At 39.4% G+C, this 24,896-nt stretch overlaps 1 protein-coding gene and 1 pseudogene across 23 annotated transcripts in view; one reads left to right on the top strand and one right to left on the bottom strand.

Annotated features, from left to right (window-relative positions):
- The window catches only part of WNK1 (WNK lysine deficient protein kinase 1), a 145,571-nt gene extending 124,814 nt beyond the window's left edge, over nucleotides 1-20,757 (bottom strand). For all 22 annotated transcript variants that reach the window (XM_081059264.1, XM_081059280.1, XM_081059282.1 and 19 more), the window contains exon 1: nucleotides 18,958-20,757. In XM_081059264.1, coding sequence (XP_080915390.1) covers nucleotides 18,958-19,722 — 765 coding nt within the window. In that variant the 5' untranslated portion in view covers nucleotides 19,723-20,757. The remainder of the gene's footprint in view (nucleotides 1-18,957) is intronic.
- Nucleotides 20,758-23,485: 2,728 nt separating this feature from the next.
- LOC308501945 (B-cell receptor-associated protein 29-like) overlaps nucleotides 23,486-24,896 on the top strand; it is a 55,396-nt pseudogene continuing 53,985 nt past the window's right edge. Inside the window, exon 1 of the transcript in view lies at nucleotides 23,486-23,523. The product of the transcript in view is annotated as a B-cell receptor-associated protein 29-like (transcript). The remainder of the gene's footprint in view (nucleotides 23,524-24,896) is intronic.

Genomic DNA, 24,896 nt, shown 5'->3' with positions numbered 1-24,896 from the left:
AAAAAGCATTTAAATGTCCTTAAAATCAATAATGCCCTTAAAATCAATAAATCCATTTTTGAAATTTAACCCTAAGAAAATAGTTCTAAATAGTGAAATCTGAGATATTAACTGTGTTTTGTTCACAAGGCCACAGGTACATTTCTGTCCCCTTTTGCAAGCCTTTGTGGTCCCCAGCCTTGGGGTCTTCTGTGTTATTTTAGAACCAGTAAGTAATCCTCTCAGCTAGCTTCTGTTAAAGCAAGCCCAGGTCCAAAGAGAGGAGTTCAGCTGGATTGTACCAGAGGGAGGGGATGGAAGAAAAGGAGTTTTAAGAGACAAAAACTGGGAGAAAAGAAGGGATTAAAGGATTTGCCCAGACCAAGATCAATACCCTCACTCCCATTAGGATTTGGGGGGCGGGGGGTTGCAAGGGGATGTTGATGGAGTAACGATGGTAAGAACTTCCGTTTTAGAAAATTCTGCAAAAGATTCTCTGTAACTTGGCATTCAAGAAAACTCTCCAAGCTTACATAAACAAGCATGTCAGTGACAAGCGGTGGGAGTGGAAGACTGGAAAGCCCTTTCCTCATAACATTCTGGACTATGTGAAACTATCCAAGGACTGGGGACGTTGTGCAGGGGAATCATGACTGACTAAATTAGGGGAGGACACAACACAGATTAAATTTCAGTAAAACAGGAATATGATAGTTACAAACATATAGAATAAGACTCATGTCTACTGTATTTATAACAGAAAAAAATAACCTAAAATGCGACAACATTGGGGATAAACTACAGTGTTTCCCCATAAGGAACTACCATACAGCTGTTCAAAGTATTTTTATACTATTCTTATGTTACAATGAATTATAAAATTATCATCATGTGAGATTATACATACACACACACCTATGAGTCCTAGCAGAACATAAGTTTCATGAGGGCAGGGTTTTTTCTCTAGTTGATAACTCAGACAGTACCTAACACACAGGAGTTTAATAAAACCAAGTTTGAGGGAGAGGGAGAAATGAAAGAAAAATATTCCAAAATGATACATCAGCACTGTCTTTTAGTGATAGGACTTTAGTGGGGTTATTTTGGTTTCTATTTTTCTCTGCCTTCTGTCTCTTGAGTATATATTACCTCTTTAATTGAAAATAACAATTAGGAAGTAGTTCCCTTAAAATGCATTAAGATTTCCTGTATCTTCAAAACATCTCTGGGATAGCTCTACAGCAGACTTAACCCAAAATTTAAATAAAGGAAGCAGATTTAAGTTATGCTAAGTGGATAGGAAGTAGAAAAAGCACACTAAGCTTCCCCCCACCCGCTGTCGTTTAGTCAAGATACAAAACTAAACTTCCTCAAAGAACTTTCCATGTAGTTATTAAAGCCCCTAAAACTTGGTTTTTACAAACTTTTCAACCACAGTAACAGGGTCCAAAGGAAAAAATTGATTTAAAATAGTCTGACCATGCCCAAAAGCATGAGAGGCACTGAGTGAACTTTCTACAAATCTCTAAACAAAGATTGAAAGTGAAAAAACAATCAGCTTTGCAATATATCAACCATGACTTTTAAACTTCTGTTCAGAGTAATCGAATGCATCAATAATTAATTTCCAGGACTTAGCTGTAACTAATGTTGGAATTTATGTGCCAATCACTCTAATTTTCCTTATTGAGAATGAAAAAGAAATAATACATACACAAGCAGGAATTCAATTGTTGTTGTACATCCTAATTTAAGATCAAAGTGTTGGTTCTGAGCTTCCGGTCAAGATGCAGGAGAGTAGGTAAACACTGTGCTTGTCTCCTATGACATCAAAATTACAACTGACCTACAGAATAACCATCACTGAGAACCACCTGCACTCGCTGAACTGAAGTCCTACAACTAAGGATGTACAGGAGAAGAAGCCACATCGAAAATGGGGAGGGCTGGAGACGCAAAATTGCCTGCTCCCACGCCCACGTGTGGTGGTTAAAAATCGGGAGAAATATCTTGGCTGTGGATATTTCCAGCGCCCACACCAGGCTCCCAAAACAGGGTTCCAGTGCCAGGAACAGAAGTCCTCATAACTTCCAGGTACAAAAACCAGCAAAGACTGTGGTTGAGTGAGACGAAGAACTACTGGAGTTCTAGGCGCTCCTCTTAAAGAGCTTGTGCACAAACTGACTCACTGATGGACTCACTTGCTCAGAGCTCCAGTGCTGAGACAGCAGCTCGAGAGGCGCCACAGATATAAAGGCAGAAACTAAATTTTCTAGCTTCAGGGCAAGGGCTGGAGGGAAACCTTTCTCCCAGGCAGAAGTGCTGGCAGGAGCGATTGTTCCTTTGCTGAGCTCCCACCACCCAGCAGCACCACCCAGCAGCACCCGCGGGCAGGCACCATATCTGAGTCTCCATCAACATGGCTAACACCATTCTCCTGTCCTGGATTGTTCCTCAGACCCTGACCCACCCAACTTGTGGACCCACCCAAGTCACTTCCAGAGTCTTTTCCATACAAACAGCCTGTCTTGGCTCATGCTGCAGACTCTCCTAAAATCTCTGACAGGTTCACAAACCCCAAACAAGCAGTGGCTGACTTCGGCGAACCCCATACCTCTCGCTAAGCAGCCGCAAGCCCAGCACTAGTGGCAAATTAGCCTCCCTAGGCACCTCCAAGCCCAGCACAAGTGGCAACTATCTGAAGATCGCTTTGGAGCTCACAGCCAAGTGTCCCAGGCAGGGCACAGGCAGTGGCTGACCTTGGCCTACAACAGAGCCCCTCCCAAGAGGCCCCAGAACCAACACACCCAATGGCCAGCTTCAGACCACACCAGAGCACCACCAGCCACCTCCACAAACAATACACCCAAAGGACAGAGACTCAGCAGGCACCAGAGCCCTGCTAAAGAAAACCCTGCTCCGTAGGGACAGCCCATGCCCAACAGCTAGCTCCTCCACTGTAGTCACAGCCAGTCTTCACAACGAAGCAGTCTGAGGGTCAATCCCTCCATTGACGTAATGACAACAATCAAGGCTCAACTACAACACGACACACACAACACACATGGGACACACCTGGAGCAACCAGCTTAAGTGACCAGGGAGACTGCGCCCCTGGGCCCCACAGGGCACCCACTATACAAGGCCACTCTACCAAGACTGGAGAAGCAGCAGCTCTACCCAAGACATCGAAACAAACACAGAGAGGCAGCCAAAATGAGGAGGCAAAGAAACAAGTCCCAGTGAAAGAACAATACAAAGCTCCAGAAAAAGGACTAAACAAAGTGGACACAAGTAATCTACCAGATGCAGAGTTCAAGACACTGGTTATAAGGATGCTCGATGATCTCAGTGAGAACTTCAAAAAGAGACAGGAAACATAAAAATGAAGATAAAATCCAGTCGGAAATGAAGAATACAGTAACTGAAATGAAGAATACATTGGGGGAACCAACAGTGGATTAGATGAAGCAGAACATCAAGTCAGCAATTTGGAAGATAAGGTAGCAGAAAATACCGAATCACAACAGTAAAATGAAAAAAGAAATTTTAAAAAATGAGGATAGTTCAAGGGGCCTCCCAAACAATGTCAAGCATACCAACATTCACATCCTAAGGGTACCAGAACAAGCGAGAGAGAGAGCAAGGAATTGAAAACCTATTGGAAGAAATAATGACAGAAAACTTCCCTAACCTGGTGAAGGAAATAGACATACAAGCTCAGGAAGCACAGAGTCCCAAACAAGATGAACCCAAAGAGACCCGCACCAAGATACACCATAATTAAAATGCCAAAGGTTAAAGACAAGGAGAGGATCTTAAAAGCAGCAAGAGAAAAGCATTAGTTACCTAGAAGGAACCTCCCATAAGACTATCAGCTGATTTATCAACAGAAACTTTGCAGGCCAGAAGGAATTAACACGAAATAGTCAGTGTCAAAAAGCAAGGAACTGCAACCAAGATTACTCTACCCAGCAAGGCTATCATTTAGAATCGAAGGACAGATAGGAGCTTCCCAGACACAAAAAAACTAAAGGAGTTCATCACCACCAAACCAGTATTATAAGAAATGTTAAAGGGACTTCTTTAAGAAGCAGAAAGAAAATAAAGGTCAAAACCATGAAAAATAAAATGGTAATAACTACATATCTATCAACAACTACTTTAAATGTAAGTGGATTAATGCTCCAATCAAAGACATAGGGTGGCTGAATGGATACAAAAATAAGACCCTTACATATGCTGCCTACAAGAGACTCTCTTCAGATCGAAAGTCACAAAGATGCTGAAAGGGGATATAAAAAGAGATCATGAAAATGGAAACAACAACAACAACAACAACAACAACAACAAATACCTCAAACTGGTGCAGCAATACTTATATCAGGCAAAGCAGACTTTAAAACCAAGGCTATCACAACAAAGGAGGACCCAGTAATTCCACTTCTGGGTATTTATCTAAAGAAACCCAAACACTAATTCGAAAAGACATACGTGTCCATATGTTCACTGCAGCATTATTTACAATTATTTACAATATGGAAGCAACCTAAGTGCCCATCGACAGATGAATAAATAAAGAAGTGGTACATCTACACAATGGAATATTACTCAGCCATAAAATAAGAATGAAATGTTGCCATCTGCAACAACATGGATGGACTTAAAGAGTATTGTGCTAAGTGACATAAGTCAGACAAAGAAAGACAAATACCGTATGATTTCACATATATATGGAATCTAAAAGACAAAAATAAATGAATAAACAAAACAGAAACAAACCACGAGACAGAGAACATTTTGACGGTTTCCAGATGGAAGGTAGGTTGGAGAGATGGGTGAAAAGTGGGAAGGGATTAAAAAAGTACAAATTGGTAGTTACAAAATAGTCACAGGGATGTAAAGTATAACAGGCAATATTGTCAATAATGTTGTAATCACTATGTATGGTGTCAGATGGGTACTAAATTTATCAGGGTGATCACTTCCCAAGTTATATAAATGGCTAATCACTATGTTGTACATCTGAAATTAATATAATATTGCATGTCAACTATAATTGTAAAATAAAAATTACTTTAAAAGTGTTAGCTCTGAAACTGATGTCACAACTGCAAGTAAACAAAATATCAAAAATAATTATGATAACTGTGTATAAATAACTTATTAGTTTTCTATCTAAAATTTCAAAATTGTAAGAAATGTTTTTTTCTGTGATGTAAAGCTGGCAAATTATGCCAAGGTACAGCATAATCACAACTATATAAACAAACACCAATTATGATTACAGTATTCAAACAATTTTTTTTAATCTAAAACCCTCAAATTTTTAAATGGCAAAATGCTTTTGCTATGCAATACAACAGGCAAACTATAACAACACATAGTACGATCACAAGTACGATAAAAAAACAAAAAGCACAGAAATTAGACAGTTACAAATAGTAACCATGCTTATCTCCGGATAAAGGGATTGATTGCTGGTGATATTTATTTCCTTTTTTCCCTCTAATTTCCTAATTTTTATAATAATATATTACATTTAAAAAATGTTTTCTTAAAAATCTTTTTGTGGGTGTTTTAAGGACGGTTACAAAACCATCCTGGAAATAAATAAAGCCTATTAACTCAGAAAACTGAATCAAAATCAAATGAGTTTGTAGCTCTAAGCAACGACTATCAAAAGGCCCTGCTACAAAAGGAAAGGAGGTTTCTGTGGTCATTAAATGACCGTTAGCGTTTGAAAAGCATTGTCTTGGCATCTCAAATATTTTACAACTTTATTAAAATAAAGCAGTTAGCTACATTTTCACTAATCTCTTCATCCTTATTTTCTGTACAGGAATAAATACTCAAAGAATTAACTATTTTGGAAAAACTTAATGTAAAAAAGTAGTTGAACTACAAATAGTCTCTTTTATAAGCAAACGACACCAAAAATCAAGTTAACCTATTTCTCGATAACATTAAAGGATGAATATGGGCACTAAATTGGTTAACAAATTTATGGAGCCACAATGGCCAGAAATTACTAACGCATACAAATAAAGCAGCAAGTTTATATATTCAATGTATATCCAAACATGCATTAGCAGTTTATCTGAAATACAAAATAGCCCAAAATATTTACAAAATATTTGAAGATATTTGCTATAAAAACTGGCTTCTAAAACTCTCTTCGCAGTTGTCAAAGAATGGGACCATAAGAAATATCATACCTGATACAGACATGCTGGTAAATAACAAAAGACAAGATAAAATTTTAAAGGGCTATATGCCAGTTTTCATAATAATCAGGTATTAAAAGCACCAAACACCAAAAGGAAAAAACTTTAAAAACTCAAATTTCTGTGTTCAGCCATAGCAACACAATTAGGGTTTATAAAGGGTGGTAATGAAAGAAACCACAAAAAGGAAGTTGCTAAGATTTTTTTTTCTTAAAGTAAGTAGTAAATTTAATTTACTGCAGCATCAGCTCTTCCACAGCATTTTATTTTTACAGAATAGTCTAGGTCAGCAGTGGCCAACAGAAATAGAATATGAACTATATGTGCAATGTTAAATTTTCAAGTAGTCACATTAAAAAAGTAAAAAAAACAGATGAAATTAAAAACTTATTTATCCGACATATCCAAACATTATCTTTTCAACAGGTAAGCAATTTTTTTAAAAGTTTGAATATTTTAACTTTTTTTTAATACTAAATCTTCAGAATCCAGTGCATATTTTACACACAGCATATCTCAATTTGGATGCTAAATTTTCATCAGAAAAACCTTAGAAAATAAATACTGATTTTGGTGCTAAGAATCACAGAAGTTATCTCTATTTACAAGGAATGATTTTGAATGTGGGATTACTACAATCTTCTACAATTACAACGTAAGTTCAGGGTAGTTGATATCACCAAAAGCATCAGCAGAAAGAATGTAAAAAGACTGACAGTAAATTAATATCTTCCTCTCTGGTACCGCTACCAGGTTCCTCTCTGGTACCAGAAAGGAAGATATTAGAGGAAGAAGGGATGGCAGCCCTCCTACAGCAAGAAGTGTGCCTAAAGGGACACCACAGCCCGGAGGAGTTAGGAGAATGGCTACTCTGAACTGTTTTTACTCTCAATACTTCTGATAACAAATGCATGTTCTTCACAAAACAATTTTTTCACAAATTTTGTTTTTCAACAAAGTTTTCAATTCTGTGACACCAACAAAGTGTCCAGCAAATCAACTCATTTCTGACACTACCTGGAGTTAGACAAACCCCACAGTTCAAGGGCTCAGTTGCACAAGGCTTCAAGTGCTAGCTGCAAGTCCCAGCATAGTTGCCACCTACACTTCTGACCAACAGGCTATAGAGCAGGGGTTCCCATAACCTCCTCCAGCAGGTTTGATCATTTGTACAATGATTCACAGAACTCAGGAACAGTTCATTACTATTACCAGTTTATTCGAAAGGATACAATCCAGGAACAGCCAAATGAAAGAGATGAATAATGTGTTTCCCCGAAAAGAAGACCTAGCCGGACAATTAGCTCTAATGTGTCTTTTGGGGCAAAAATTAATATAAGACCCAGTATATTATATTATTATATTATATTATATATTATATTATACGGTGTCTTATGTTACAGTAGAATAAGATCAGGTCTTATATGAATTTTTGCTCCAACCATCGCATTAGAGCTGACTGTCCGGCTAGGTCTTACTTTCGGGGAAACACAGTAGAGCGAGATATGGGGGGAGGGTAAAGAATGGGGGGACGGCCACAGAGTTTCCATGCCCTCTCAGGTGCATCACCCTCCCAGCACTTTGATGTGCCCATCAAACCGGAAGCTCTCTGAACTAGGTTGTTTACTATTTTTTATGGATATTTCATTACATGGGCATAACTGATTAAAGCATTAGCTATTAGTGATTAACTCAATTTCTAGTTCCTTTTCCCCTCCCCAAAGGCAGGGATGCTAGTAGGGCTGAAAGTTCCAACTGGCTAATCATTACTGGGTCTTTCTGGTGACCAGCCCCTATACTGAAGCTACCTAACCACCACAGGAACATTTTGTATTTTGAGCTGAAATCTTGTGTGCCCAACTATGGATTACCCTTGGTATAACAGAGTGTGAGATTGTCTGACTTCAAAGAATCATTTTAGTCTAAAGAACATCCAGGAATCCAGACCTATGGGGGTGATATGCTTATTATTAGTCTGTGCTGGTGGGTACATAGGCAAGTAATATTAACTGACATACTTTAAGAGTTTTACCAAATTGTTTGAATACAAAGTCTTGGTATTTCAAGGAGAAAACTTAATCTGGAAATCTTACTGGAGGTGAGGTAAAACCTTATTCCATAAAAATACTGAATAAATTAGACATTCCAGAGGATTTCAAAACATAATTACGTAATTTACATGAAATTTCTATTTGGAGCTCATACAAACAAGAGAGCCAAATCCTCAATAGCATATGTAATATGTCAAAGTAAACGGTGGGAAAAAAAAAGAAGTAACAAGATTTTAAAAAACCAAAGGAAAAAAGTCAATTCAAACTGTCAGTATCAAGAACTAAACTAATAAACTATAAGCTCAATCTCCAAACAAATCCTATGGCAATTATACATTAACCGTTAACATGTCAAGCTATCCATTGGTACTCCAACATCCTTAATTCTGCTTTCCTGGTGAGCAAAAAAGTAGCATTGTTACCTAACAATTTTAGGAATTTAGAAATCCAATTAATTCTTACCAACATTGCAAAACTTGAAAATGAAGACTCTTTACACATCGAAGTAGTTTAAGGATCACTGACATAAATCCTACTAACACTATAGCCATTCAATTTGTCTCTAGTAGATTGACTACTTAGAAATAATATTCCTTCTCCTTAAATACTTAAGTCTAAACAAAACATCCTCTAAGATAACCAATATAAATAGCATCTGTGAACACACGAAGAAGTTAGTAAAACAAACCTGCCATCTCCCTCCTACAGAATCTACGTACATACACTGGCTAAAAGGCCATTTCAGTAGAGATTTATTTCTTGAAGTGAAATGCACATCGACATATTACAATTGCTAGAGAACAAAAGGATTTAGAATTCCACTGGAATTCAAACTCTTCCTGGTTTAACTAGAGCCTTCTGCAGTGTAAAGAACAAGGACCCAGATAAGCCATGTAATCTTAAACCAGTTTCTAAACCTGAGTTAGTTGTCTCTAATATAAAATTGAAAAAATATCTGCCTTGCACTGTTGTGAGAATTACAAATAATATGCTGCGGGCATAGCATTGTGCCTGTCACAAAAAGGGCTCTTATTAGGTAAGTATTAGTAATTCTTAATACCTTTCCAAATCAATTAGCAAGGAACACTGCAAAAAGACAAGGCCTAAAGAAAGTATACGCAGTATTTAGGCTTTTTGTTGTAAAAAAGTCCATTCGGACCATATCCTACATACAGTATGATAATTTCTTGTAATGGAATTATAAGACATATGACTGTTCCCTCAAGGGATGCATAAGGATGGTCATTTCAGAGAGATGTCCTACGTATAAAGTATACGTCACCATATTGATATGCAAATGTAGTATGAATGCCAGAGATTGTAGGAGAGGAGCAAACTTCAAAAATGAGCACATCACTCCCAATGCTTGAGTAGAAACCTAGTTGATAAATGGCATAAAGTTTGAAAACTTACTTGGATTGAATTTAGCTATCCACAAAGAATAACAAAACTAAAACAGTGATTGGCTTAGAACAGGTTCTTACAATAGATACACGGTGAGGCAGAGAAAGCAGACAAAATATTGTATTTCAATGCTTCAATTTTTAAAGACCTTTCCTTGCTCATCTATCCATCTTATCCTTGATCACGCCTTCTACTTACCCAAACTTTCTTGCTCTATATTTGTTCCAACTTGTCTAAAGAAATTAACTATTCTTACCGTCTCTACTTCTTAATCTTCCTCAGCCACTCCCCTTAAGTCTACTGCAAATTTTCCACTCTTTTGAAACTGTGGAACACCAAATATTTGGAGTAAATGTGACACATAATGTTAATCTTTCTTAATAATTCTGCATGCATACGTGAATTTGTGATAACATCCTTTGTACATCTTTTCCAAAAAAGGAAAGGCTATTTCTTCTTTATTAATATTATATATTAATAGAGTATGTATTTTTTAAATGTGTGACTTAAGTTATAAAAGTACCACACTGTGTATTCTTTATGGTGTGTGAATTATATCTCAATAAAGCTATGTTTTTGAAAAGCACAACTCAACCCAATATCTAGACACAGCACATTCCAAAAGAACTTTCTGCAATGACAGTAATGTTCTGAATCTGTACCATGTAATACGTTTAGCCACACATCGCTTTTGAACACTTGAAATGTGGCTAGTGAAACAGAAGGACTGAGTTTTTATTATTAAACTGTATTTAACTTAATTTAAACTTAAATAGCCAAATGAGGCTAGTGAACAGTGCAGAAATTTAGGATATTACCAGTGACTTATATCTGCTTATGTGCTTTTCCCTTGTTCAACCTCCCCCCTCAGGTAATTCTGAATTTTGTTGTTAATGACTTAATGGCCAAATGCGATATACAATTTCAATAGTGTAATTAATCTCTACATTTCTTTTCTTATTCCTCTAAAATCCATCCTCAACAATTACTATTATGCAAAATGGACTTCTCTGCTATATTCCTGTCCTGAAATTTTATTTCCTTGATGTCACCATTCTTCTAGCGTTCTGTTTAGTTGAACCCCTGCGCTCTTTTTTTCCTTTGTCCATCCATTAGTTATTCGTATTTTACCCTAAGACCATTATTCTCCCGTCTCTCCCAGTCTGTCAGTCTCTGTCTCTCTCCCTCTCTCCTCCCTCTCTCCCTCTTTCCTTCTCTTTCTCTTACGTATGTATATAGAGAGAGAGTACCAAAAAAATGTAAACACATTTTTAAGGAAAACTGTATTAAAATTATAATATATACCGATAACAAAAGGTGAATACAAGTCACGTTTGACTTCTGCAATTAATTACAAGAGGGGCTCAAAGTGGTTACCATCAGCGTCTGGACACCTGATTACGGCGAACTACTGCTTGAGCAACGCTGACCAAAGTGTCCACTTGTGTACATTTTTTTGGTACCCCTGGTATATCCTCTCCCTAGATGATTTCATTTACTTCCATTATTTTAGCTTTGACTAATATAGACAATTGGAAATCATTAACCTCTACCTCCACCTTAGACCTACTCTTCGAGTTTCAGTAATATATCCAATTAACTATTTTACTTCTTCCTGGAGGTTTCACAAATTCGTACCTCAAACTCAGCATCTCAAAAAAACCAAAACCTTATTCTTTCTTATTCCCTCCCTCAGTTGACAGCACCTTCATCTACCCCCACCCTTATCCATACTTCATTTGTCCTCCAAATCAAATTAATCACTCAATCCTGCATATCTTATCTCCTAAATATTTAAAGATGCCACTCCTCTATTACTGCGCTCATTCAGGCCCGAGAAATCTCATACCTTAACCAAACTCTAGGCATCCCTTGTACTCTTTCTTAAACGCATTCTCTAGAGTTACTACTATGCCAGTCTAACCGATTAACCTCTTTGCTTAAAGTTCTTTCATTACTCCCCACTGCCTATAGCTGAGTATTTGTGGGGGCGTGTATGGAGAGCATAGAAACACGATAATGATAATGTCCAGGAACTCTTCCGCATGTTAAAGAGATGATCTATTGCATTTCCCAAATTTACTTTAATCCACAATTCCCTACCAGTCTGAGTAAGGAGAGTATCCACACAGGGATGGACAGATATATCAGGTTATTTAGCTCAAAACTATTTAGCCATGAAGATGATCTTGTCATTATCCCAAGCAATCTGTTTACCCCTGAGAAAATGCACATCAATAATGATTTGATTCACTAATTAGTTTCATCTCTATCTGGTTTATATATACATAAGTTTGGTTTGATTAATACAAGACCATCTACCATATACATATTGACAAAAAAAAAAAAAAGATCATCTGTCTCTGAGAAGCTGAACCTTGGCTGCACAAAAGACATCTAAACAAATAATTAGTGTGGTTTTTCTTAACTAACCTGTGTGTGATGATTATAACAACTAGATTTTCAAACACTCAGTCTTAAATTACTCATATTCTTAAATTTATTAAGAATTTCTAAATTCCTGGGAAAACTGTATTTGCTTGTGATGACAAAGAGCTTATCTGAGGATTCTTTTCTAAAAATCATTAAGCACATTCATTTAACATAGCACATTTAATGTCAATCTTGCGATGCCAAGATTCAAGTCACAACATCAAGAAGTAAATTCTATGAAACCCCATCTGAAAACAAATCTAAATTAATATAAATTAAGGTGGAGATATTATACGATCAATAAATTCAACCAAAAAACCAAGCAAGTTACTTTTACCTCTCATGTAGAATGTATCAACCAATCTTTTTAAAGCAACATATAAAAAGCGACATACAAAATTAAGTTTGCCACCTGTAAAAGGCACAGTCTTCTTCCAAATAAAAACACTTTTAAGAGCTTTTGGAGATTTCCATTTTGTCTTAAGATTTGATAAAATTCCTAAGTTGATAAAGCAATAACTCCTAAAACCCAACTTTAAGATGTTTTAAATTTTCAATTTGTGGCCTTGAAAATGGATTTTTGTTATATTGTTATATTGTATATAACATTTTACATTCTTCAAAGTACCTTCACACAGTATTTCAGTTGACCCTCAACAATCCTGTTAAGTCCACAAAACATACTAATAATACACCAGCATTACAGATTAAGTTTCTTACTCAGGGTTAGATAATTGGGTAACCCAGAACCCAAGTGTTCTGCCTTGGAGTGCTTTTCCACTTTATTGTACTGTATTATACCATATTGAACTCTCCAAATGCAAGATCAGAGAATCTGCTGTTGATCAAAGAAAGGCAAGGAATATGAATGAAACAACTCTGAGACCTACAACTATTTCTAACCTGGTAACAGAAAAATTTTAATATTTATTAAAGTATATTGAGCACCTATTTATATCTTCAAAGAGCTCAAAGACTAGTGTAGTAGACAAAGGAAAATAACCTCAAATCAATTTGAAGAGTATTATAAGAATGATCCCAAAAGGAAAAGATTTTAGCAAATTCTGGAAACTAGTAGTTCAGAAAGGCTGGCATTTGGGAAAGAGACAGGTCATGAAACTAGAAAAGTTAGGCAGAAAACAGGTAAAGCTAAATAATTTTAAAGTACCGCTGACGCCATACCATGTTCAACTCCAAACTTCCTAATCTAAGAATGGTACCAACAGTCAGCGTTTTGCTGCATGGTTTTTCAAGAATAAATGCAAACAAACAAAAAACTTTATTGATACCTCAAAAAGACAGCCTAAAAGAAACGTATCATCACAGTTAATATCCCAACTTATGCATAAAGTGCACAAAGTCTGACAATTAAGTTCTTGTTGCACTGATGTTGCTAACATTTTTTGTTATCAGAGGAATTATTCATTATGAATTTGTTTCAAATGGACAGTTAACCAAGTTTACTGTTTGGAAGTGCTGAAAAGGCTGCGTGAAAAAGTTATATGACCTGAACTTTTTGCCAACAATTCATGACTCTTGCATCAAGACAATGCACCAGCTCACACGGCACTGTCTGTGGGGAGGTTTTAGCCAGTAAACAAATAACTGTACTGGAACACCCTCCCTACTCACCTGATCTGGCCCCCAATGACTTCTTTCTTTACCCAAGATAAAGGAAATATTGAAATGAAGACAGTTTGATGACATTCAGGACATCAAGGGTAATATGACAACAGCGCTGATGGCCATTCCAGAAAAAGAGTTCCAAAACTGCTTTGAAGGGTGGACTAGGCACTGGCAGCAGTGCATAGCTTCCCAAGGGGAGGACTTCGAGGGTGACTATAGTGCTATTCAGTAATGAGGTATGTAGCACTTTTTCTAGTTTGCGAACTTAATTGTCCAACCGTGTGTGTGTGTGTGTGTGTGTGTGTGTACATATACATACAGAGGATGCCAAAAAAAGTATACACATTTCAAGAAAGGAAAAACTGTATTAAAATTATGCTGATGGTAACCACTTTGAGCACCTCTTGTAACTGCAGAAGTCAAGTGTGACTTGTATTCATTCATCTTTTGATATCAGTATATATGGAATATTACAATTTTAATAGTTTTTTCCTTTCTTAAAATGTGTATACATTTTTTGGCACCCTCTCTATATATATATTCGTTTAACTATCACAACTCTATAAAATAGGTACTTATAACAGTCTATTCACAGATTAAGAAACTAGTATAGAAGTTGCCCAAGATGACACAATCATTAGCTGAACTAGGCAGTTTAGTTCTTAATTACTACCGTGTTTCCCCGAAAATAAGACCTAGCTGGACAATCAGCTATAATGCATCTTTTGGAGCAAAAATTAATATATATAAAAGCCAGTATTTATATTACATTATATTATATATTATATTATATTGTATTCTGTAAGACTGGGTCTTATAGTAAAATAAGACCGGGGCTTGTATTAATTTTTGCTCCAAAAGACACATTAGAGCTGATTGTCCGGCTAGGTCTTATTTTCGGGGAAACACGGTATGTTATACCGCAGAAAAATAGTACCCTCTTCAAATGTAAATTCAAGTCATGCTAAGTCTTACCTATTCCTGCAGACTAGATTGGTTCTATGTTTAAAAACAAAAACAATAAAAAGCTCAAATGAATGCAAGATGCTATAAATAAAGAACTGGTACAGAAAAACCTAATAACTGTAGTTATCATTAACATTTGCAGAAAGTATAATTTGAACATAACCAGTCTTGCTGCTTTTACAGCTTTATCTAAAAAAATTTAAAGTTACCAGAAAATCCAAATAACAGGTTTAGGATGATTTATGAAAACAAGGGCCAGTTTTACTTGAATGTTTCCATAGTTTAACTAGGATGACTTTCAAATCACCAGAATCTTGCACTAGAATCTGAATGTCAAGAAATAAACTGTCACCAGGCAACAACAGATTCCCAATTCGTTTCACATAAAACAACCTCCTTCCAAGTTCTTACACTGGGAACAACTGTGATACTAAACGTTAAAAAAGAAAAAAAAAAGGTAAATAAAAGAAGAAGATAATATATAAACCCCTAAGACTAAGAACTAACTACATCATTAAAAATCAAACCTAAATGTAATTCTCAACACCTGTACCACAAAGGTTACTTCCTATAGCAATAAAACTACGTATATTTTAAGTCAAATCTTACCTAACCAAAATTATCCCGTCAAAGGATTATTCCAAACAAGTCACCAATCATTCTTTAACATGCATAGCAGCTTCCCTCAAGTTATCTCAATTTTGCCCACATTTATCAGGAACTTTGAGAATTAAAAACAAACAAACTCCAAAGATTATTCCCTAAAATCTAGTTCCTGGGACTGAGAATTACTGCAGATTCTCATCCTAAAAAACAAGGAATATAACACAAATTTAAAAAGTAAAGGGAAAAACAATCCTTGGTATTCAAATAGAGCAAGATTCAGTTCAATCAGTTATTTTAAGAACTATAGCAAGGGGCTTGGGGGGTGGGAGATGAGGGTAAGAGGGATCAAATATATGGTGATGGAAGGAGAACTGATTGGGTGGTGAACACACAATGGGATTTATAGATGATGTAATACAGAATTGTACACCTGAAATCTATGTAATTTCATTAACAATTGTCACCCCAATAAATTTTTTTAAAAAGATAAATTTTAAGACAAAGGATAAAAAAAAAGAACTAGAGCAAAGAAATAAGTTATGGTTTCTTAATCACAGAACCACATCCCATTTCTGAAGCATTGCTAAACTTTTTATAAAACATTAATATCACATATTCACAATGAGACATGAGCCTCAACTTACTAAAAGCCAGAGAAAAGCAAACATTAAGCATATTGGAGCTTAAACAAAATTTATGATATGACCTCCCGTTTCAGGTAGATCTGGAAACAATCTCATCAAAGATAAATATATCAAGTGTCCTCCATATTTAGAAGAAACTTTGGGAGAAAGGTGCTTAAAATAAGTAAATCATTCCTAACTCTCTATGTATAAATACGTTTTCTTGAAGCAAATTATGCTTTCTTAAATAAAAATTTAAAAACTCCTTCCCTAGAAAAGCAATGTAAACTCCGCAAAATCCAGCAGTAACATTTTCTGACCAAGCCACATACATCATTTGCCTAATAAAACCAGGTAAAGAAATTTGCATCTTAAAAGATCTCAATTATCACTTAAGATCTTATGGTATCAAAACATCACCTACGTATTATTTATGTCAAGAATTGATACTTGTTTTAATAGATAGCTATGCATACTGTGACTAGGAAAATAAGCTAAATGGAAACAAGTTTGATTTGTATAGCAAGCACACTTACCCATTCTCCATCCCAAAAAGCCTATATCTCCATATGAAGTGATAGAATCGATACCGGAATCAGAAGTCAGAAATCTGAGGACCTCCACACCAAAACAGAATTGCTATATTTGAAATTTACTAATTAGCCATCTACTAAATTACAAATGCTTTAACATTTTCCAAATTATTCGCTCCTAACCATTTTAATTTGTGTTCCTTACCAGCCTAAGCAAGTCATTTACCTGCTCTATGATTTCAGGTTCTTTATGTATCAATTAAGTAGTTGGGCAGAATAACCTAAGATTTCGTCCAGTTTTAATATACTAAGATTTTTAACTGAAAACAATATTTCTCCTGTCTTCCTACAGAAAAAACATGTATGTGGGAAGTACACATTTAGTAGAAAAACTTTTCCTTTCTTCCCAATACTTTAGTAATCCCTTGGTTTGTCCTTTAATTTGGATTCAAAGACAAAAACTCAAAACACTAACCTACTGAATAGGCAAATGTCCTTGTCAAAAAAATAAAAACACTGCTCACCAAGTGCTGTAAAGAATCCTGGAGCTAGGATAAACACATTTAAAAAACCAAAACGAAAACTTATAGAAGCAGGGTCAAACGACATATGGAAGTTTCTAAGCCAGGGTACCACTCAATGAGTTAGGGATTCTGCAGCCAAATCCTGAACTGGCTTGAAAATAATACAGAAATATGATATATAAGGATATCAGATATTCTTTAGTTTAACCATGTCCATGCCTAAACAGAGAACAAAAATCCAAAAAGTCATGAATGCCAAAAAAAAATTGAGATGCTTAGACAAAATTCTTATTGTGACATTCGACAAATTAAGTTTTTTCCACTGTACCATTACTTCCAACATAATAAACTATCAGAAAATTCCAGGTTATAAAGGAAAACACACATATGACATTCTTCAAAGTTAAATAATTGAAACTACCAAAATTAATTCATAAAGTGTTTAACATGTATTTGGGTCGTCTTAAGAGAGGAAGGTAACCAATAACGAAAAAAAATTGTTAAAAAGCACCTATCCAAAATTATGGAACGCTTCACGAATTTGTGTATCAATCTTGTACAGGGGCCATCCTACTCTTCTCTGTATCATTCCAATTTTAGTACCTGTGCTGTGCTGCCCAAGCATGCATCAGACCTAAGTTTCTGAGGCCTGACCAATAGGAATAAAGTTTATAGTTTGACAAATTTTTAATAAAGGTCTGCCACCTTTCCAACTCTAAACCACTATGAAATTGACTAGTTATTTCATAACGCCTTAGAAGGCTCTGTATCATTAACTTTAAAACCTAAAAAATTTATGTTCTAAAGAACCTGGCAGTTTTATGTCCTTCCACATGTCAATTTCCCTTCACATTTGGTATGGCCTTGGTCATTTGGAAGGTGACATTCAAAGGGTTAAGTACTAACATTAGTTCATGGATAAAACAAATTGCTATATTATTTGGTTCCTTTCATATCCTATTTCACTTGGTCCATTTTCTTAGCAAAAGAATATGGATAACGGCACTTTTCACGTATAATGTAGCTCACTTTTTCATTCAGTGTAACTGCTTCTTCAATAACTTATGTTCACTTCCTGGTGAGGAAATCAAGCTGCTACAGGTCACGCAACAAGTAGCCCAAACGCAGCTATTTAAACGTAGAATATACTTGTCAACCAGAATGACATACCATTATTTACACTATGAAAACCTCCCTGAAAGGTTAAAAAGGAAGCATTGTGACTCCTTTGGACTTTGGGGAAATTCTGGCTTAAAAAGCTTTTATAACAAGATTAAAACAGTGACATTACAACTCTCCAAGCACTTATACAATTTTACGTGGTCTCTTACTATTCACTGTGTAGTGAAGGGGCTGAAGACATTATTAGTTTTAATTAACAATGTCAGATAAGGCTGAAGTATCATTAGGTGGCACAATATCAAATACTTATTGTACCTTACTAGTCCCAAGGCATTTAGCCAGAGAAGAAGAAAGTCTATTTTATAGTAGTTATTAAATGCCTGTGCAACCACCAACTAAGATATAGCCAAAGGAAGGTCATTCATGAACAAGGTCGTTCTTATTTAAAAAGAACAGCCTGATCTCGGGGATGGAAACAGCATGTAACACACCAGCAGTTCATCCCTGCAGGGCCTCTGAGGAGAATGAAATGTACAAGGCAAGAAGACTGTACTTTAACTCAAAAAATTCCCCACTCATTCCAAGCTTCTTGCCAGACACTAAAACCATAACAAGCAGGCAATGCGTTTGCACCAACGTTTTTTTCACCACTACTTCCCAAGTAGTAGCAAATCTCGTCGGCTATCAATAGTTCTTGGTACGTGCCCCGAAATCTGTTTCGATCTCTTTCAAAAGTTAGCCTCCCCCACTCAGAGCGAACAGGTAGTGAATGACAAGTAAAGGATGAATTCGGTAAACCGGCTTCACCGAGCCACGTTTGGGACCCGAACCACCGTAAAATAAAGAAGTAGGCGGGGCTATACCTGCAGTTCACACCAGGCGACCTCCACAGTGGTTTCAGTGTCCAGACCTTTGTAGACGGTCTTAAAGGAGCCTCTGCCAATTTCGATGTCAAACTTGAGAAAGCGGCCATCATTGGACATTCCCACGGCCTTGGTCTCCAGCTCTTCGATGTCATCCTGTTGCTGGCTCCGTTCCTCTTGCTGCTCCTTGGCGCTGCCGCCGCCGCTGCCGCTTCTCGCAGGAGGAGACTCCTCTTTGCTCCCCACATGGTTGGGCTGGGAAACTTGGCGGTCTTTGCTGCTGGTGCTGCTGGGGGCAGTCGCGGCGGCAGGGCCCGCGGCGGCAGGTTCCCCGGGGGCGGCGGCAGCAGCGGCCGGAGGCAGCTGGGCTACCTGCACGGCGGCGGCAGCGACCAAGGTCTCCTCGCGCTGGGGCTCCGGCGCGCTGCTCTGCGAAACCCCCGCGGAGGCGCTGGGCGGGGGCAGCGAAAGCGGGAGGCCGGGCAGTTCCAACGCGGTGGCGTTGGAGTCGCAGATGACGCTGCGGCGGAAGAAGCGGTGCTCCGTGGTGGTGGTCGCGGCCGCCCCGCGGCTGTCCTTGTCCATGGTGTGGCGGCGACGCCGGTACTCCTCAGTCCTGCCAGTGCCAGCGTCGCTCCCCGCGGCGCCCAGTTTCTCCCCCACCGAGGAATCGGAGCTGGAGCCATTCTTGGGGGCAGGCGCGGGCGGCGAGAGGAACAGGGAGCTCGGGGTGCCGCTCTGCTTCTCCGCGGCGCCGCCAGACATGGTGGGTCCCCCGGCGCCAGGCGAGCGCGCCCGACTCGGTGAATGAACAGAGGGCGAGGGCGGGCCCGGAGGGAGGTGAAGGTCGGCAGGTTCCGCTACGACGGCGGCCGCTCCCGGCGGGTTCGGATCGGCGCCGACGGCTCCCCGCTCAGCACTGACAAGTCAGCCCGAACACCAGGCGGGACACGGGGCCCAGCTGCGGCGGCTCCTGCGGCTCACGAGGCGGGCTCGTCGGCGGGCGGTCCACACGCTGAGCCACCGGGATCAGCGCCGCGCGGTCCGCATCCATCCTGCGGCGAGCGGCGGCCGCGAAGGCTGGAGCGGCGGACGCGCCGCAGTCATGAGGGGCGGGCAGAGCGCCGGCACCGAGTCCAAACGGAGGCGGCGAGGCGGCGGCGGCCCCGGGTCCCCGCCGCTGCCGCTCCGCGGGCTGGGCGGGCTAGGCCCCGAGGGCGGCGGCCACGCGAGGCAGGGACGCGCACGGACTCCCGAGCGCTGGCAGCGCCGGGGCCAAAGGCAGTGGGAGGGGCCGAGGAGGCGAGGGAGGGCCGGCCGAGGGCTCCGGACACTCAGTCAGTCGGCCGCCGCCGCCCACACGCGCCCCCAGCGAGGGGGACCAGGCTCACACGGCGCCCATCGCCCGCACGGGGAAGGCCGAGCCTCCAAGCCTCGGCGACTGAGGAGCGGGCCCCCCCTTCCCCGAGGCCTCCCCGCCCGCCCCGGGCCTGGCAAACCCCCGTCTCCTCCCGGGCCGGTGCCGGGGGCTGACGGAGGGAGGGAACGGTGGGGAGGGGAGGGCCGCTCACCGCGGGGCCCGGGCTCTGCTGCTTCTCCGGGCCGAGAGCAGGGGAGACTGAGAGGACTGGGCGAAGGGGGATAGGGAGAGAAAAGAGTAGTCACCCCCACCAGGCGCCTTCTGTCACCGAAGACGCGGGTGCAGAGTGGCCGAGGGAGAAGAGCCGCGTCCGCCGGGGAAACTCTCCGCGCTAAATGGCGCCGGGAGTCTGAAGCCTCCACACAGCCCGCTCGGACCCCGCCCCCCACCGCCCGGGGCAGCCCCACCCCCACCGCTTCTCGGGGCTCTCGCGCAGGCGTACCAGTACCGACGCTCCTGGGACTTGTAGTTTACGCATTTGAGGACTGAAAGGGACTCGGGAAGAGGGCGCCTACAACTTCCGTGATGTCCTGCGGTTGCCTTAACTTTGATGCCTCGTGGGAGTTGTAGTTTTCTTTTGGAAACCGTCCCTTCTGGAAGGCTGATGGGAGTGTCACCGTGGGTCGCTAAACCCTATCCTTAAATCAGCGCTAGCTGGGAAAATCATTATTTAAGGATTAATTGTGGAAAAGGGGCAGGAAGAGAAAAAGAAGAAGAGGGAGGCGGGACGAGAGGAGAGACTCCCATAATGCTCTGCTGAAGCGAGAGGGAGCTCTTAGGGTTGCCATGCAATGAAAAATGATCTGTTGTTCATCTTTAATGGAGAGAGCTGCAGTAGTGTTAAGTGACTGTAGGGGTGTGGGGGTGGAGAGGAAAGGCAAAGCAAGAAAACCAGAGGCTGAGCTCAAAGAGCCAGAAGAGCTACAGACTATTTCTATGGGGTAAAAGAAACCTTGTGAAGATTGCGCATAGATTAATATTGATGAAATGGGTTAGGGAAGGAGACCGGGAGAATTATCTTCTGTCCGCCTCCCTCTCATAGCAATTAAGGCCACATTCTCAACCCCAGCCCCAAGACAGATATTCTGGCTCTAGAAGATGGACTGCCCTGATGAAATCAAGTATCTTAGCGAACTCTTTGCCAGGAAAAAAAAAAAAAGAAAGAAAAAAGAATGGTGCGGGGGAGGAGGAGGTGGAGTCAAGAAAAAATAAGGTCTACATATCTTTGCGTCTTTTACCACAAACTCCACAGAGCTTGCATCCTGTAGTTGGTTGGAATTTAATTTCCACCTTTCTTTTGCTTTGGTGGCTTAGTAAAACAACACCCTCTCTTTCCATACGGGTACATGGAAGTACACATGTAATTTATACCATGGCTTTGGACAGAGAGGAAATCTGGATCCATACAGTTCACAGTAATGGAATGCTTTTCTTGAAAGCATCCTTGGGTTCCCTGGACCCCTTCGCTTCTTGCAACTACTCAAGATTGTACAGGTGATGAGCACTAGGGGGCACCAGACAGAGTAGGAAGCCAAACCAGGGAGCCAGATGGCAGTTAAAAGTCTAAACTCAACCGGTAAGAGCGGGAAGCTCTTAAACGTACGCAACCGCATCAGAGCGTCCACACGTTCCTGCCTCTCATCAGCGCCCGCTGTGGAACGAGCTCAGAAGCGCACATCCTAGCCGCGGACCACGCTAAGACTAAGTAGTTTGGAAGCGACTGAAGATTCATTCGTTAGCACTGTTTTCCTAGGAAATGCTTACCCGGATGAGATCCACTCAGAGTAGTTTTGCTATACAATTCATATTTATTCATCTGATATGTAAAATAGTTACACTAGTTTTCAGTTTTTTTCTTTATCAAAAGCTACTCTTTCAGGTATACAAAAAAGTTTGTTTTAAAACCAATGTTTTAGGTTTCATGAAGCTAGCAGATTATGAACATTTTAAAATACAAACTCAGTAGGGGCAACTGGAGTACTGAAATATTAGCATTCTATGTTTTAGAAACTATGTCCTTCATTCGTTTGCTAGGGTAATGGTGAATCTCATTATGGTATATAAAATTAGTAGTTTGTCTCCAACTTTAAATTTAATATAATTTTATAAGCAAGGGGAAAATGACCTTAAAGTACATTTTTATTGTACTTCTTGTGGTAAATTCTTAGAACTTGCACAATTATTGCTTTCCTAAGAAAAATAGTCTTGATTTAAAATATAAGGCAACTAATTATAAATTGGTGAGTTAAAAGATCAGTAAATCAATGTTCACATTTTGACACCATAAAAATTGATGCTTGGGGGATTAGCTCAACTGGTTAGAGCACAGGGCTCTTAACAAGATTACGGGTTCAATCCCCACTGTGAGCTGCGCCCTCCACAACTAGATTGAAACAGCTACTTGACTTGAAGCTGATGGGTCCTGGAAAAACACACTTAAATAAAGTTTAAAAAAAATTGAGGCTATTTCTGTGTGAATACAGAGCCTTCCAAAAAAGTGGATATACATTTTAGAAAAAAAAAACGGTATTCAAATTGTAATACTCAATATATACTGATAACAAAAGATGAATACAAGTCATATGTATACATGTTTTTTGGCACTCTCGGTAGCCATTTATTATTGCCTATTCCTGATTATTAGGCACTGAAACTTAGGCCACACTGAATTGGACATAAGTCCCTTGATAATCACCATGTTCTATCAACATGTTATTTCAACCAGGAACAATTAAATTCATTGTAAATAATTAACTGTTGATTTAAAGCCATGCTTGCCCACATGACAGCTTTTCGTACTTGTGTTAACATTAGCATTACTATGAAAACAGGTACAACTTTAAGCTGAGTATAATCATACTGTGTACATGGTTAGATTTAAAGGTTAAACTGTTTAGTGTGAATATTTTACTAGACACTTATTTGCTCAGTTCCCTTTTTAATGCTTACCAACTGTCAATTGACATATTTTCTGTTACTCATTCCTATGCTATCCCTAATAGTTACTTTTGCTTTCTCTGTCATTTCAATTATCAAATAAAGAACTGACCCCTCTATTTAAAACATCAAGTGATATAAGTAGAGGTAGCCGAAAGAACCCAGGATACAATGGATGAACTAAGCTCAGAGATTTTATTTCCTGACAGGTGGGTCCATAAAAAGAGTACAAGTATTTTCTTTTCTCTCACCATGTTCTTTATTCACTTTATTCCTTGTTTATTTTCTCACATTTATTCATGTGTCTATTTTCCATTCATTCACATTTTATATTTATCTGGTCTCTGCCATTGGTAACTGACTAGCAATGAGAACCAGAGCCAGCTTTGATTTAGAAGTGGCTGAACACATAAAATCTACCTTGTTTCATATGTGACATAATTCATAGGGTAGCTTCTTGAAGTGTAGGGGAGAAAATACCATCTTGAGAGCATTTCTCTTTTTTTCTCCTTTCTCTCATTTCTCATGTTCCTTTGTCTTGCCAGTAGACCTCTGCACAGGCTCCAGGCCCAACACCACAGACCTAGACACCAGGCCTGCCTCTGTGGACTCAGGTCCAAGGCCTACTACCACTGTGGACTTAACTTACCACCAGACCTGCCCTGGGGATCCAAGTACCAGGTTCAACCCAGGAGACCAAGGCTCCAGGCTTAAACCCCATGGAATCAGGCACCAGGCTAGCCTCTTTAAACCCAAGCACCTGGCCTGCCCACCTGCTGACCTAGGCACCAGAACACCCACAGCACCACCAGATGACCCACCCAGAATCTCCAGATGAGCTAACTGTTGAAGGCCTTTCCCTGCCAAAATCAGTCTTTAAAGATTGAAAGAGGTGCCTACTTCTTCAAATGCACATACACCAACACAAGGTCATAAGGATCATAAATAATCAAGGAAACATGATATCACCAAAGTAAACTAATAAGCTCCAATAACTGACATGAAGAAAATGAAGACCTATGAATTATCTGACAAAAAATTGAAAATCATCCTCTTAAAGAAATTCAGTGAACTACAAGAAAAAGAGACAATTAAACGAAATTAGCAATTTGCTGGATATTGTGCCAAAAGTACAAGCAACAAAAGCAAATATAGACAAGTGGGACTACATGAAACTAAAAAGCTTCTGCATGGCAAAGGAAACAGTCAAGAAAATGAAAAAATAACCTACACAGAGGGAGAAAACATTTTCAAACCACATAGCTGATAAGAGGTTAAATATCCAAAATATGTAATGAACTCATACAACCCAATAGCAAAAAAACAAATAACCAGATTTAAAAATGGACAAAGGACCTGAATAGATAATTTTCAAAAGAAGACATCGAAATGGTCAACAGGTATATGAAAAGGTGTTCAACATCACTCATCTTCAGGGGAACATAAATCAAAACCTCAAAGGGAACACTCACACCTATTAGAATGACTATTATCAAAAAGACAAGACATAACAAGTGCTGGTGAGGATGTGCACTGTTGGTGATAACATAAATTGGTACAGCTATTATGGGGAAAATACTAT

This window comes from Rhinolophus hipposideros (assembly GCF_964194185.1).
Source record: "Rhinolophus hipposideros genome assembly, chromosome: 9".
Classification (NCBI taxonomy): Eukaryota; Metazoa; Chordata; class Mammalia; order Chiroptera; family Rhinolophidae; genus Rhinolophus; species Rhinolophus hipposideros.
The sequence above is the reverse complement of the archived record's forward strand: the minus strand, read 5'-3'. Positions and strand labels throughout refer to the sequence as shown.